Below are 14,091 nucleotides of genomic sequence, written 5' to 3' on the forward strand. Positions count from 1 at the left end.
ACTTTGACCTGACTATTGCAAACTCCGCCCTGACCACCAGAGGGTGCGCGTAGCCCGTAGCTCGTTTTAGACTACCAGTGCGAAAAGGAAGCAAACTTTAATGAACCATTGAACACGGCCTCGGTACCGTTTTGAACGACTTATTCAATGGCATATATTAATGTTATTTAGTATATTATCTAGTATTATACTATATAATTCAATATAATATACTAAATGATTTAATTATACTATACATAGATGAGTTATTAACTTCAAACTTTCTGCATAATCACTCAAAGAGTTGACCTGCATGTGCATGTAACCAGAGCTGTATAACTCATCTCCTTCTACCTTAGGCCACAAACTTACCAATCACCCACCTGTGGACGCTTTCTGGAGGTCCAAGTTGTGTATGCTCCATGACCTCTGCACTAAGTGTGTAAATGTATTAGGGGACTATGTTGAAAAATAAACTTGCTCAGTTTTCTAAAATTGACTCCTTTACTACCTTAGGCCACGAACTTATCAATCACCCCTCGTAAGATGATGGAGCTGGCTGAGTCTCCAATGGTCTGCTGTCTTCTGCAAGACCTGGAGTTCGGGTTCCATCATCTGTCAGTCCTTGGGGTCAATACCAACTGTCAAAACCCAATGGTCAAAGGCCAAAGTTGGTGAGTTCAGAGTCGAGGCCTTATGGTCAAAACCCTGTGTCAGCGTGTACAAGTCTGTCTGATGTCCACAAGCCCTTGGAAGGCCCAGAAGCTGCTGTTCTGAAGTTGGGAACCTGTCTTTGTATTTGAACGGGGGGGGGGGGGGGGGGTCAGTGGGAGGGAGGAAAGGGGCATATCTGGCTGTCGTTGACAAGAGAGATTCTGCAGAAACTGTAAATCCAAAGTGACATGCACAAAACGCTGAAGGAACTCAGCTGGTCAGGCAGCATCTATGGAGAGGATAAACAGTTGACCTTCCAAGTGGAGATGCTTCAGTAGGACTGATTTATTATTTAGGATATATTTACTGATTTGCTGTTGTTTGTTGTTCCGCTAAGCACTGTGGTGTCAGAATGTGCAATAACACATTCTTACAAGAGGCTGGTTGCACATGCAAAACAATGCATTTTACTCTGTGTTTACATACGTAAGACGTAGCAGTCTGCGCAGCACTTGGAGTGGCGGAGTTCGGCGTTCAATTCCAACATCCTCTAAGATGTTTAACATCACTCCACAGTCTGAGCATGGGTTTCTGCTGGTCTCCTCTAATGTACCGGTTGGTAGGATAACTTGGTCATTGTAAATTCTCCTGTGATTAAGGCTAGGGATGAAATTGCTGGGTGGTAAGGCTCGGTTGCGCTGCATCTAATAAATAATTTTTTTTTAAAAATAAAATGTAATAAATAAATAAATCTGAATGTGATTTTGATGTTCAGATCCCCTGTTGCCTTGTCTTTTCTTCCGGATGTTGCAGGAGTGATCTCCATTCACTCAGGGGATGGTGAGTGTGGAACCAGCTGCCAGCACAAGTGAACTTTGGACAGGTACTTGGATGGAAGGGGTATGAAGGCCCCAGTGCAGGGCAATGGGAGTAGGCAGTTTAAATGGTTCAGCACAGACTAGATGGGTCGAAGGACCCATTTCTGAGCTGTGCTTTTCGATGACTAGCAGATATAGTAAAACACTGGCTTTAATAATGAAAATATTAAATACACAGTTAAACACACACTTAAAGCAAAATTGGCATTGAAAACACACATCCAAACTCTCAGTCCCTGTGTTAGATTAAAAGGTGCATCATTAGTATCCAGAACCGAAACATCCGACTTCTGCAGAATGGCCTCAGGAGCCAAAGTTTCCCCAGCTCCCTCTCACTGGCCCTCAGTGACTTGCCTTCCTCCGCACCCTGCGTCATTGACGGTATCCTCATTAACATTGATACAGCTCCCTCAATGGACCGTCCCTCTCAGCGCCGTGTCACTGATTGTATCCGGACTGACATTAATCCAGCTCCCTCACATTGTTCCTCGGAGACCCCTCTTCCCCCAGCCCCCATCACTGACTGTATCCCCACTGACGTTAATCCAGCTCCTTCACACAGTCTCTCAGCGAACCCTCTCCTCAGCGTCCTGTCACTGACTGGAACCCCACAGACATTATTCCAGTTCCCTCAGCGACCCCTCTCCCGCAGAGCCCCATGTCATTGACTGTGTCCCCACTGGTGTTAATACAATTCCCTTCCACCACTCCTCGCTCCTCTGCATCCCCCGCCCTCCTCCTTTGCCCCACTGGGTCCACTCGCTAATTGCGGGCCTCAGTCGGGGGCATGGCACCACCCCGGACGCTGGACAGGAGGTGGGACTTGTAGGTCTTGCTGAGCCCAGTGATCCAGAACTTGAGGAGCTTGACGTTGTCCTCGTCGCTGGCTCCCAGGGCGGCCAGAAGCCGCTGCGTGTCCTCCTTGGGGCGGCTATCAACCCGGGAGAACTTGAACAGCACCTTCACCTTACTGGGGGTGGGGGGGGGGGGTGGTTCAGGGGCAGTGGGAGGAAGGGGGGATGGGTAGATGATGGAGGAGAAGGGGGTGATAAAGCAGAAAGGGAGGTCGGGATCCAGGATTGGGGGTGGGAATGGAAGGCAAAGGGAAGGAGGCAGTGAGAAAGGGAGGGTAAGAAGGAGGAGAGTGGAAGCGAGTGAGGGAAAAGGACAGGAAATGGCGAAACATGGGGGGGAAGGAGGGCGTGAAGGAGGGCCAAAAAGTGGGGTGGGGGGAACGAGGGAGGGAAGGCCAAAGCATAAGTGGGGGAGAAGAAAGAGGTGGCAAGAGGGAGTAGGGAAGGAAAGGGGAGCCAAATGAGGTTTGGGAGGGGACAAGAGTGAGAGATGAAGGGGAAGGAAGATGAGGATGTGAGAGCAAAGGGAAAATGGAGGACAGAAGGAGGGTGAGAGATGGAGGGGAGAGGGAGCAGAAGGGGAGGGGAGAGAGGAAGGGAGGGATGGAGAATGGGGACAACGTTAAGAGTCAATCTTCAATATTACCCCAAGCTGCCCATTCCTCCCCAGCCTCCTACAGCACAGTGCTTGGTGTGTTTCCCTGGCCCATGTATACTCAGACTACCAATGCCCTCTGACCATGCAGACACCTCCCTACAGGGAACAGACACCCCAAAGCCCAGCCCAGCACCAAGGGCTGACACCTACCCCTCCTAACCCTAGGACAGACAGCTCCATGTAACCGGGGCTGGTGAAGACAGAGACAGACAGATTGACAGAGCTCAAACACAAGGAGCGCGAATGGGTGAGAGACACAGTCAGGGAGGTACCCAAGCTGATGTGTACAGACCCAGAGGTCTGGCTGGTTAACCATTCCCCACACCCTCCATTACTCACCCCCACTCAACACCACTTCGCATTAACCCTAGCCCTCCCCTCCCCTCCCACCCTACCCTGTCCTCTCGGCACTCACTTCATCCACTCCTCCTTGAGGCAGATGAGACACTGATCCACCACCTCCACCGACAAGCTCTCGTTGCTCAAGGCAGCTTCCAGTTTACTCAGGATGGTGGGACCTGTGGGTGGGGTGGGGGAGACACAGCACAGGTGAGGGTCTGAGCTGGAGAGGCACTCAAAGGGGCGCACTGACCCCGAGTGAGAACACACTTCTCCCCATTGCCGAAGGCTGCATCTGATCTGACTGCAGCCCCCTAAACGCAGATGCTGGAAATCTTGAGCAACACACACAAAATGCTGGAGGAACTCAGGGGAATTCTTTCCCCACCCTCCCTCCTCCTCTCTTTCTCCATTCTAGCTCCCCTCTGACCCTTTCTCCGATCCTCGCCCACCATTCAAGTGCCCTCCTCCTCGCTTCCCATGATCTGTCTGGGTAGCCTCAAATCTGATGCCATGATCATCAATTTCTCCAACTTCTAGTTATTTCTCCTCCTCCCCTTTGGTTTCCTTCCATTCCCCACTCTGGTCCCCCTCTTACCTCTTCACTTTCCCTCACCTGCCCATCACCTCCCTCCGGTGCCCCTCTTACTTCCTTTTCTTCCACAGTCCACAGCCTTCTCCTATTATTTTCCCCCTTCTTCTGCCCTTGACCTCTTCCATCTATCCTCTCCCAGCTGTTCACATCAAACCCCCCCACCACCCTCCACATCACCTTGTTTCATCAATCACTGATCATTAATTCATTTACTTTTATTAACTTCTTAGAGTCCACATGGAATAGGCTCTTGCTGCCTTCAAGCCACATCGCCCAGCAATCCCCCAATTTAATCTGAACCTAATCATGGGACAATTTACAATGACCAATTAACCTACCAACCGGAACGCCATTGAACCGTGGGAGGAAACCCACGCGGTCACAGGGAGAGCGTGCACGCTCCTTACAGGCGGCAGTGGGGATTGAACCTGGGTCGCTGGTACTGTAAAGCGACAAGAGTCTGATCACTCCGCTACCGTGACACATTGCACAGGCGCAATGGAAAACTCCCTTGCAGCAGCGTCACAGGCACGGAGAACCACAGACGCAACATTCACACAGAAAGAAAAAAAATCATTAATCACAACCAACACTCACAAAATGCTGGAGGAACTCAGCAGCCCAGGCAGCATCTATGGTTAAAAGTACAGTCGACGTTTTGGGCCGAGACCCTTCAGCAGGACTGGAGAAAAAAAACTGAGTAGATTTAAAAGGTGGTGAGAGGGGAGGGAGAAACACAAGTTGATAGGTGAAACTGGTAGAGCTGGGAAGTTGTTTCGTGAAAGAGATACAGGGCTGGAGAAGGGCGAGTCCGATAGAAGAGGACAGACAGCAATGGAAGATAGATAAGGGGAGAGGAGCACCAGAGGAAGGCATGGGCAGGCAAGAAATAAGGTGAGAGATGGAAGAAGGGATGGAGAAAGATGAAGGGGGTACTACAGAAAGTTTAAGAAATCCATGTTCATGCCATCAGGTTGGAGGCTACCCAGACATAATGCAAGTTGCTGTTCCTCCAAGTGTGATGTCCACACGACAGCAGAGGAGGCCATGGATTGACGCATCTGTTTGGGAATGGAAGTGGAATTAAAATGGATGGCTACTGGCAGACTCGGTGAAGCGGTCGCCCAATCTGCATCGGGTTTCACCGATATACAGGAGGCCACACTGTGAGTACCGGACACGGGTGAAGTGTCGCCTCACCTGGAAGGATTGTTGGGGCACTGAATGGTATTAAGGGGGAAGGCGTAGGGGCAGGTGTAGCACTTGTTCCGCTTGCATGGTTAAGTGCCAGGAGGGAGATCAGTGGGGAGGGACGAATGGGCAAGGGAGTCGCGTAGGGAGCGATCCTGCGGAAAGCAAAAAGAGAGCGGGGGGGGTGAGGGATGTGCTTGATGGTGGGATCCCACTGGAGATGGCTGAAGTTATGGAGAATTATGTGCTGGACAGAGGCTGGTGAGGTGTTAGGAGAGGACAAGAGGAACCCTATCCCTGGTAGGGTGGTAGGAGGATAGGGTGAGAGCAGACGTGTGTGAAATGGAAGAGATGCGGTTGAGAGGAGCATTGATGGTGGAGGAAGGGAAGCCCCTTTCTTTGAAGGAGGATGATATCTCCTTCATTCTGGAATGAAAAGCCTCATCCTGAGAGTAGATGTGTCAGAGGCGGAGGAATTAAGAGAAGGGGATAGCAATTTTACAATTAACAGGGTAGGAGGAGGTATTGTCCAGGTATAGTCCGCCATGTCCAAAGAGATCCCACCACCAAGCACACCTTTCCCTCTCCCCCACTTTCTGCTTTCCACAGGGATCACTCCCTACATGACTCCCTTGTCCATTCATCCCTCCCCCACTGATCTCCCTCCTGGCACTTATCCTTGTGCCACACCTGCCCCTACACCTCCTCCCTCTAAACCATCCAGGGCCCTAAACAGTCCTTCCAGGAGAAGCAACTCTTCACCTGAGAGTCTGTTGGGGTCATATACTGTGTCTGATGCTCCCGATGTGGACTCCTGTATATCGTTGAGACCAGACATAGTATGGGAGACCGTTTTGCCGAGCACCTACACTCCGTCCATGAGAAAAAGCGGAATATCCCAGTGGCTACCCATTTTAATTCCACCTCCCATTCCAATTGCGATACATCAATCCATGGTCTCTTCTACTGTTGTGTGGACACCACATTTAGGTTGGAGGAACACAATATATACCATCTGGGTAGACCCCCCACCCCACCTGATGGCATGAACACTGATTGCTCAAGCCTCCGGTAATGACCCCCCCTCTTTCCCCATCCCTTTTCCCTCCCTCACCTTATCTCCTTGCCCACCCATCACCTCCCTCTGGTGCTTCTCTCCACTTATCTTTCTTTCACGGCCTTCTGTCCTTTTCTTTTGAACTCCCCCTTCTCCAGCCCTGTATCTCTTTCATCAACTTCCCAGCTTTTCACTTCATTCCTTCCCCTCCCAGTTCCACCTCACCTTGTATTTCTCTGTCCCCTCACCCCATCTTTTAAATCTACTCATCTTTTTTTCCTCCAGTCCTGCTGAAAGATCTCGGCCCGAAACGTCAAATGGACTTTTCTTCTATAGATACTACCTGGCCTGCTGAGTTCTTCCAGCATTTTGGGTGCGTTGTTTAGATTTCCAGCATCAGCAGATTTTCTCTTGTTTTTAAATCACATTTTTTTTGGAAGAAGCAACACAGAACTAAGAAAGTAAAGTCCATTGCATGCAAATGTCCATTGCATGTCACAGTGTTGTTGTACTGAGGTCGTGATTAAGGTTGTGCCAGTTGGTTCAAGAACAGAGTGGTTGAAGAGCTGGTGGTGTCAGACTTCAGGCTTCTCGACATCCTGCCCGATGGCACCCTCTCTAAAGTTTCCACATCATGAGGCACAATAATCCAAATGTGGCCCAACCAGAGGTTTAGAGTTGCAACATTGCCTCACGGCTCTTGAACCCAATTAATAAACGCACTACACACCGTCTTAACAACCCTATCAAATTGGGCTCAATGAACATGGACCCCAAGTATGGTTTGATCTAAATTTTATGAAGCTGAAATGTTACCTCATGGCTATTGAGCTCAGTCCCCGAATCGATGAAGGCTACACTCCTCTCCTAACTCTAACCCTAACAGTTCCCCCCACATTCCCAAATGCCCCTTTCCCAACTCCCTGACACTCTCCCTGTTGGGAAACAAGTCCATCTGGGATGCTCCCTCTGTTCAAATTCTATTCCCCATCCTAAGAAACATTCCTTTCATGACACTCCTTCCTTATACCTCTCCCCACCCCTCATTCCATCAAATAGCTCCACCCTGCCCCCTCCCTCGTCCCACCCCTCAGCCCAGACACCTCCTCCTCCTCCCTCCCTCCATCCCTTAGGAAACTCAGGTTCGGGGGTGGGGGGAGAGAATGGAGGAAAATTTACCTCGATCGGTCACCATGGCACTGCTGCTGACGGTGAACTCGTAGTTGCCAAGGGGGTCCTGGTCGCCATGGCTGGTGGGCGATGGGGAGTGGAGGGGCCGGACATCCACCACCACACAGAACTCTGCAAAGCCAGAAGGAGGAGAGGGGTCAGCTTGGCCTGTCACCATCCTATGCCCACCCCTTCCACCTCTCTGTTTCGACTGATGGGGGTGGGAGGGTGGGAGTGAAGAAGACGAGGTGTCACTGGTGTGAGCAACGCTTGATCCAACTATCTTCCAGCTCCCTGGGGCGGAAGGTCAGTGTGTCAATTTTCTAGCACCTCCCTGGGGTGAAAGGTCAGTGTCGCAACCATCTTCCACCACCCAGGGGTGAAAAGACAATGTTATTACCCTCTCTGGGGTGAAATGTCCATGTCACCACCAAGAACTGATAGGCCAGTTCCCGAACAATCTCCCAGAGTCCTGAATTGATACTGCAAGTCAACGTCTCCACCCTATCCCACCACCCAGGCATGACAGGTCAACATCCCCACCCAAAAGGTCAACATCTTTACCCCGTCCCTCCACCCAGTGAGGGTGCACAAGAGGTTCACCAGGACGCTGCCTGGATTAGAGGGCATAAGCCAGAAGAGGAGGCTGGACAAACTTGGGTCGTTTTCGCAGGAGCGGCAGAGGCTGAGGCAAGACATATAAGATTATTAGAGACACAGAGCAAGCAAGCAACGGGATCTTTATCCCCCAGAGTGAAAACAACTAACACTGGACAGTGAAAATTCAAGGTGAGAGAGGTGAAAAGCTCAAAGGAGATGTGCGGGACAAAGTGATTTCAGACAGAGGTCAAGTAGCTGGAATGTGCTGCCTGGGTGGTGGTGCAGGCAGATGCGATAGAGGCATAGCAAGGCTCAGGTAGGAACGTGGACGTGCAGAGAGGGATATGAACGCAGAATAGCTCACTTGGATTGGTATCATAATTGCCAAAGAGCCCGCTTCCCCGCCCCCCACCCACACCATGTTGGACTCATCTTTCGTCCTATAGTTTTTCTCCAATCCACATTTATTTGACCAATTCCACCCACCCCACCCACCCCCCCTCTCTGTCTGGGGGCAGGGGAGGAGAGAAATGAAACATCAGGTATCCACATCCCCCACAGACCCAATTGCTCACCAGTCAAAAATCAACATTCAACCCCTGATCCCCACTTGCCTCCAAATGCCATCATTTAGAATTAGGCCATTCAGGCTATCGAGTCTACTCCTCCATTTCATCATGGCTGATTTATTTTCCCCTGTCAACGCCATTCTCCTGCCTTCTCCCCATAACTTTCGATGCCCTGACTAATTAAGAACCTGTCAACTTCTACTTTAAATATACCCAGTGCCTTGGTCTCCACAGCCAACAGTGGCAGTAAATTTCACAGATTCATCACTCTGGCTGAAGGAACTCCTCTTGGTCTCTGTTCTAAAGGGGACATCCTTCCAGTCTGAGGCTGTGCCTTCCGGTCATAGACCCTCCCACTATTGGAAACATCTCTCGTATACTCTATCTAAGCCTTTCAATAATTGATAGGTTTGAATGAGATTTCACCTCCCCCCCCCCCCACCACTCTGAACTCCAGTGAGTGCAGACCCAGAGCCAACAAATGTTCCTTATACATTAATGCTTCCATACCATGGTGGCGGGGTCGAGATATGTCTCTACCACAGGAGGTGCAAGGCGCTCCTTCCCTCAGTAAGCCTGCAGGTCACCCTTGGGCAAGGTGTAGCACCTGCTTAGCACACTACCTCCCCCCAACCCCGAACAGGGTCACCTGAAGCCATGGGAGCAGGTGGTGGATGGCCGTATGAGCAGCTGGTGCACATCACAAGTCCTGGTTATGCGACCACTGATGCCGGGCAGACAGTCTCCGAAGGATGTTGATAATGGCTGGGGTCACCCATCTTGTAAAGACACTGCTGCCCAGAAGACAGAAATGGCAAACCACTTCCGCAGAGAAATTCGCCAAGAACAATCCTGGTCTGGAGACCACAATCGCCCACATCATATGACATGGCAGATCATGATGATGATGTTGACCTGGAATCGTTCTCATGAACCTCCTCTGGACCTTCTCCGATACCAGCGCATCCATTCTTCAATACAGGGCCCAAAACTGCTCACAATCCTCCATATATGGTCTGACAATGCCTTTTAAAGCCTCGGCATTACACCTTTGTTTTTCTATTCTCGTCCTCTCGAAATGAACCCCCGTTGGCCTTCCCAACTCAGCCTGCAAGTTAACCTTTAGGGAATCCTGCATGAGGACTCCCAAGTCCCTTTGCACCTTCAATTTCTGAAGCCACTCCCCGTTTGGAAAATAGTCTCATCACCAACATATCCTTGCATTTATATTCTAGTCTTCTTCCTACTGGCTTGGGGTAGCTGAATCTGACCACACACCAATATCTCTTCCTCACCACCCCCAAAAGCCAGATCAGAGGCCTCTCAGCCTCAGGAACGTTGGGACAACCCCTGGAGAAGCCGAAACAAGAAGGGAAATCCTGGGCAATGACAGGCTGAACTCCTGAGGAGTGTTTGATGTCCGTGCGATATTGGTCATCGATAATATGTTAAATGATTTTACTTTATTTCGAGATACAGCACAGAAAAGGCATCCCCAGCCCAACAAGCCGCACCTCCCGGTAATCCCCGGATTTAACCCCAGCCTAATAATGGGACAATTTACAATGAGCAACTAACCTACTAACCAGTTCATCTTCAGACTGTAGGAGGAAACCAGAGCACCCAGAGGAAACCCACGTGGTCACGGGTAGGACGTACAAATCCGGACAGGGCCAGATTTGAGCTCCGAGCGATGCCGAGCTGAAATAGTGTCACACTCACCGCCACAGTGCCAAAGTGCCCTAGATTTGTTTGTGATAATGGACCTGATTCTGGTGTCTCTGGACCCGTACCAAGTGGAATTTAGAAGGTTGGCGGGGGGGGAAGGAGGAGGAGTGGGGAGCAGTGGAATCTCATTGTCAGAGACTGACCTTTCCCCATTCTACGTCCTGGGCCGAGGTATTCTAGCGGCTAAACTATATTCAGAGTTTGGGGAAATTTGGTACACCATCAAACACTCTCGCAAATTTCCACAGATGTATGGCGGAGGGCATTCTGACTGGTTGCACCATCGTCTGGCATGGAGGCTCCAGTGCACAGGATTTCCAGAGAATGTAAAGGTTTGTAGGCCCCACCAGCTCCATTATGGACACAACCCTCCCCACCACCGAGGGCATCTTCAAGGGGTGGTGCCTCAATAAGGCACCATCATTAAGTGCCCTCATCACCCGGAACATGCCCTCTTCTCATTACTACAATCCTGGGAGGTGGCACAGGAGCCTGAAGACCCACATTCAACGGTTTAGGAACAGCCTGTTCCCTACGACCAACAAGCGGTCCATGAAGCCATGAACAGTACCTCTTTTACACTCTTTATGTTTACTCTGGCAAAGTAATTTTATGTCTTGCACAGTAGAGCTGGTGCAAAACAACTAATCTTGACGCCCCCCCCCCCCCCTGGGGTTCAAGTGTATTGTGTACAGAGATAACCATACTATTGTCATTGGCAGAATTTCAGATGGTGACGAGGTGGTGTATAGGAGCGAGGTAAAGCAGCTGGTTGACCGGTGTCACAGCAGCAACCTTGCACTCAACGACAGTAATGACCAGATAGATAGATAGATAGATAGATACTTTATTCATCCCCATGGGGAAATTCAACATTTTTTTCCAATGTCCCATACACTTGTTGTAGCAAAAACTCATTACATACAATACTTAACTCAGTAATAATATGATATGCATCTAAATCACTAACTCAAAAAGCATTAATAATAGCTTTAAAAAAAGTTCTTAAGTCCTGGCAGTTGAATTGTAAAGCCTAATGGCATTGGGGAGTATTGACCTCTTCATCCTGTCTGAGGAGCATTGCATCGACAGTAACCTGTCGCTGAAACTGCTTCTCTGTCTCTGGATGGTGCTATGTAGAGGATGTTCAGGGTTTTCCATAATTGACCGTAGCCTACTCAGCGCCCTTCGCTCAGCTACCGATGTTAAACTCTCCAGTACTTTGCCCACGACAGAGCCCGCCTTCCTTATCAGCTTATTAAGACGTGAGGCGTCCTTCTTCTTAATGCTTCCTCCCCAACACGCCACCACAAAGAAGAGGGCGCTCTCAACAACTGACCTATAGAACATCTTCAGCATCTCACTGCAGACATTGAATGACGCTAACCTTCTAAGGAAGTACAGTCGACTCTGTGCCTTCCTGCACAAGGCATCTGTGTTGGCAGTCCAGTCTAGCTTCTCGTCCAACTGTACTCCCAGATACTTGTAGGTCTTAACCTGCTCCACACATTCTCCATTAATGATCACTGGCTCCATATGAGGCCTAGATCTCCTAAAGTCCACCACCATCTCCTTGGTCTTGGTGACATTGAGACACAGGTAGTTTGAGTTGCACCATATCACAAAGTCCTGTATCAGTTTCCTATACTCCTCCTCCTGTCCATTCCTGACACACCCCACTATGGCCGTGTCATCAGCGAACTTCTGCACATGGCAGGACTCCGAGTTATATTGGAAGTCAGATGTGTACAGGGTGAACAGGATCGGAGAGAGTACGGTTCCCTGTGGCGCTCCTGTGCTGCTGACCACTGTGTCAGACCTACAGTCTCCCAACCGCACATACTGAGGTCTATCTGTCAAGTAGTCCACTATCCAATCCACCATGTGAGAGTCTACTCCCATCTCCGTTAGTTTGTGCTTTAAGATCTTGGGCTGGATGGTGTTAAAGGCACTAGAGAAGTCAAGGAATGTAATCCTCACAGCACAACTGACCCCATCTAGGTGAGAGAGTGATTTGTGCAGCAAATACGTGATAGCCAAATACCAATGATTGATTGTGGACTTCAGGAAGGGGAAGGCAAGGGAACACACACCAGTCCTCGTCGAGGGATGGGAAGTGGAAAGAGTGCACTACTTCAAGTTCCTGGGTGTCGACACCTCTGAGGATCTATCCCTGGGCCGTAGGTATCGATGCAGCTACAAAGAAGGCACTGTTACGAATGAAGGGAGCAAAGTCGCCCCCCACCGCCCCTTTTCGAGAATCGCAAAGTCGCTATTATTTCGGGTCTGATACCCAGGAAATGAGAGAGATACACATCATGTCAGTAATGAGAGAGAGAGACGCAGGATCACAGCAAAGGCAGTTGTTATAGACAACGCAGAATACACAAGGTTGAATGTCTCCTAACAAAAGCGGAACGGAACCACTGATTACTGCTATTGTCTCTTGGAGAAGGAATTGTGTATTGAGTACTGTACTATTCATTGAAACCCCTTCGGGGGGCAACCAGAGTGGTCTGGTTGAGGGATTGCATCATCCCAACCTGATTGACATCTGAGACCCCGTGAGTGAGGATAAAAGTCGGGTCTGGGGAACACCCCTCCGACGCACCAGGAGAAACGTACGAGACCGGTGGGGGGCTTGTGTGTGTCCATCCTTGCCTGGGTGGCGAGTCCTCCACGGAACGGTCTAGCTAAAGGACTGATACGGATCAAGATCGGAACAAGGAAAGTCAGCAAGTTTTTCTCTTTCTCTCTCTCTCTCCAACAATTGCAACAAAGCGATCAACAACGGCTGCAGCCTGTACGAACTGAAATGAACTTTAGATTTCCATCGGACAATTCATTATCCCCTAGACAACAATAGAGCTTATTTCTTATTGATTATTATTATACCCGCACTTTTAGGTTTAGTATTGACGATGTATATTATCTGTATATTTGCATTGATATTATTTTTTGTGTATTTTTACTAATAAATACTGTTAAAAATAGTATCATCAGACTTCAACGGCTACTCCTATCTTTGCTGGTAAGACACCCAGTTACGGGGTTCGTAACAGCACGACAGTGGCTATATTTCATTAGGAGTTTGAGGAGATTTGCAATGCACCAAAGACTCTCGCAAGTGTACAGGTATACCGTGGAGAGCATTCTTATTGGCTGCATCACTGTCTGGTATGAGGTGGTAGGGGACGGGAATTAAATAAATCAAAATGCACCGGATCGATGTACAGGTATCCCGTGGAGAGCATTCTTATTGGCTGCATCACTGGCTGGTATGAGGTGGTAGGGGACGGGAATTAAATAAATCAAAATGCACCGGATCGATGTACAGTTATACCGTGGAGAGCATTCTTATTGGCTGCATCACTGTCTGGTATGGGGTGTTTGGGGGGGCGGTGTGGGGGGGAAGGAAATCAAAATAAGCTGCAGAAAGTTGTGAACTTAGCCAGCTCCATCATGGGCACTAGCCTCCCCAGCATCAAGGACACCTTCAAGGAAAGATGTCTCAAAAAAAAGGCGGCATCGATTATTAAGGACCCCCACCACCCAGGACATGCCCTCTGATTGCTACCATCAGCGAGGAAGTACAGGAGCTTGAATGCACACACTCAATGATTCAGGAACAGCTTCAAACCCTCTGCCATCAGATTTCTGAATGGACATTGAACTGATGAACACTACCTCACCACTCGTTTGTTGCACTACATTTTAATTTATGTATTATATTTACCGTAATTTACAGATTTTATTACAAATTGAAATGAACTGCTGCTGCATAACAAATTTCACAACCTATGCCAGTGATGTTAAACC

At 49.3% G+C, this 14,091-nt stretch overlaps 1 protein-coding gene across 1 annotated transcript in view; it reads right to left on the reverse strand.

Moving 5' to 3' along the window:
• Nucleotides 1–1,644: 1,644 nt before the first annotated feature.
• The window catches only part of LOC140715812 (folliculin-like), a 35,819-nt gene continuing 23,372 nt past the window's right edge, over nucleotides 1,645–14,091 (reverse strand). The window contains exons 10-12 of the mRNA XM_073028203.1: nucleotides 7,385–7,507; nucleotides 3,439–3,541; nucleotides 1,645–2,481 (exon numbers count right to left, since the gene is read on the reverse strand). Of these exons, the coding sequence (XP_072884304.1) occupies nucleotides 2,274–2,481; nucleotides 3,439–3,541; nucleotides 7,385–7,507 (434 nt within the window). The 3' untranslated portion in view covers nucleotides 1,645–2,273. The remainder of the gene's footprint in view (nucleotides 2,482–3,438; nucleotides 3,542–7,384; nucleotides 7,508–14,091) is intronic.

Source organism: Hemitrygon akajei, chromosome 24 (assembly GCF_048418815.1).
Source record: "Hemitrygon akajei chromosome 24, sHemAka1.3, whole genome shotgun sequence".
Lineage (NCBI taxonomy): Eukaryota > Metazoa > Chordata > Chondrichthyes > Myliobatiformes > Dasyatidae > Hemitrygon > Hemitrygon akajei.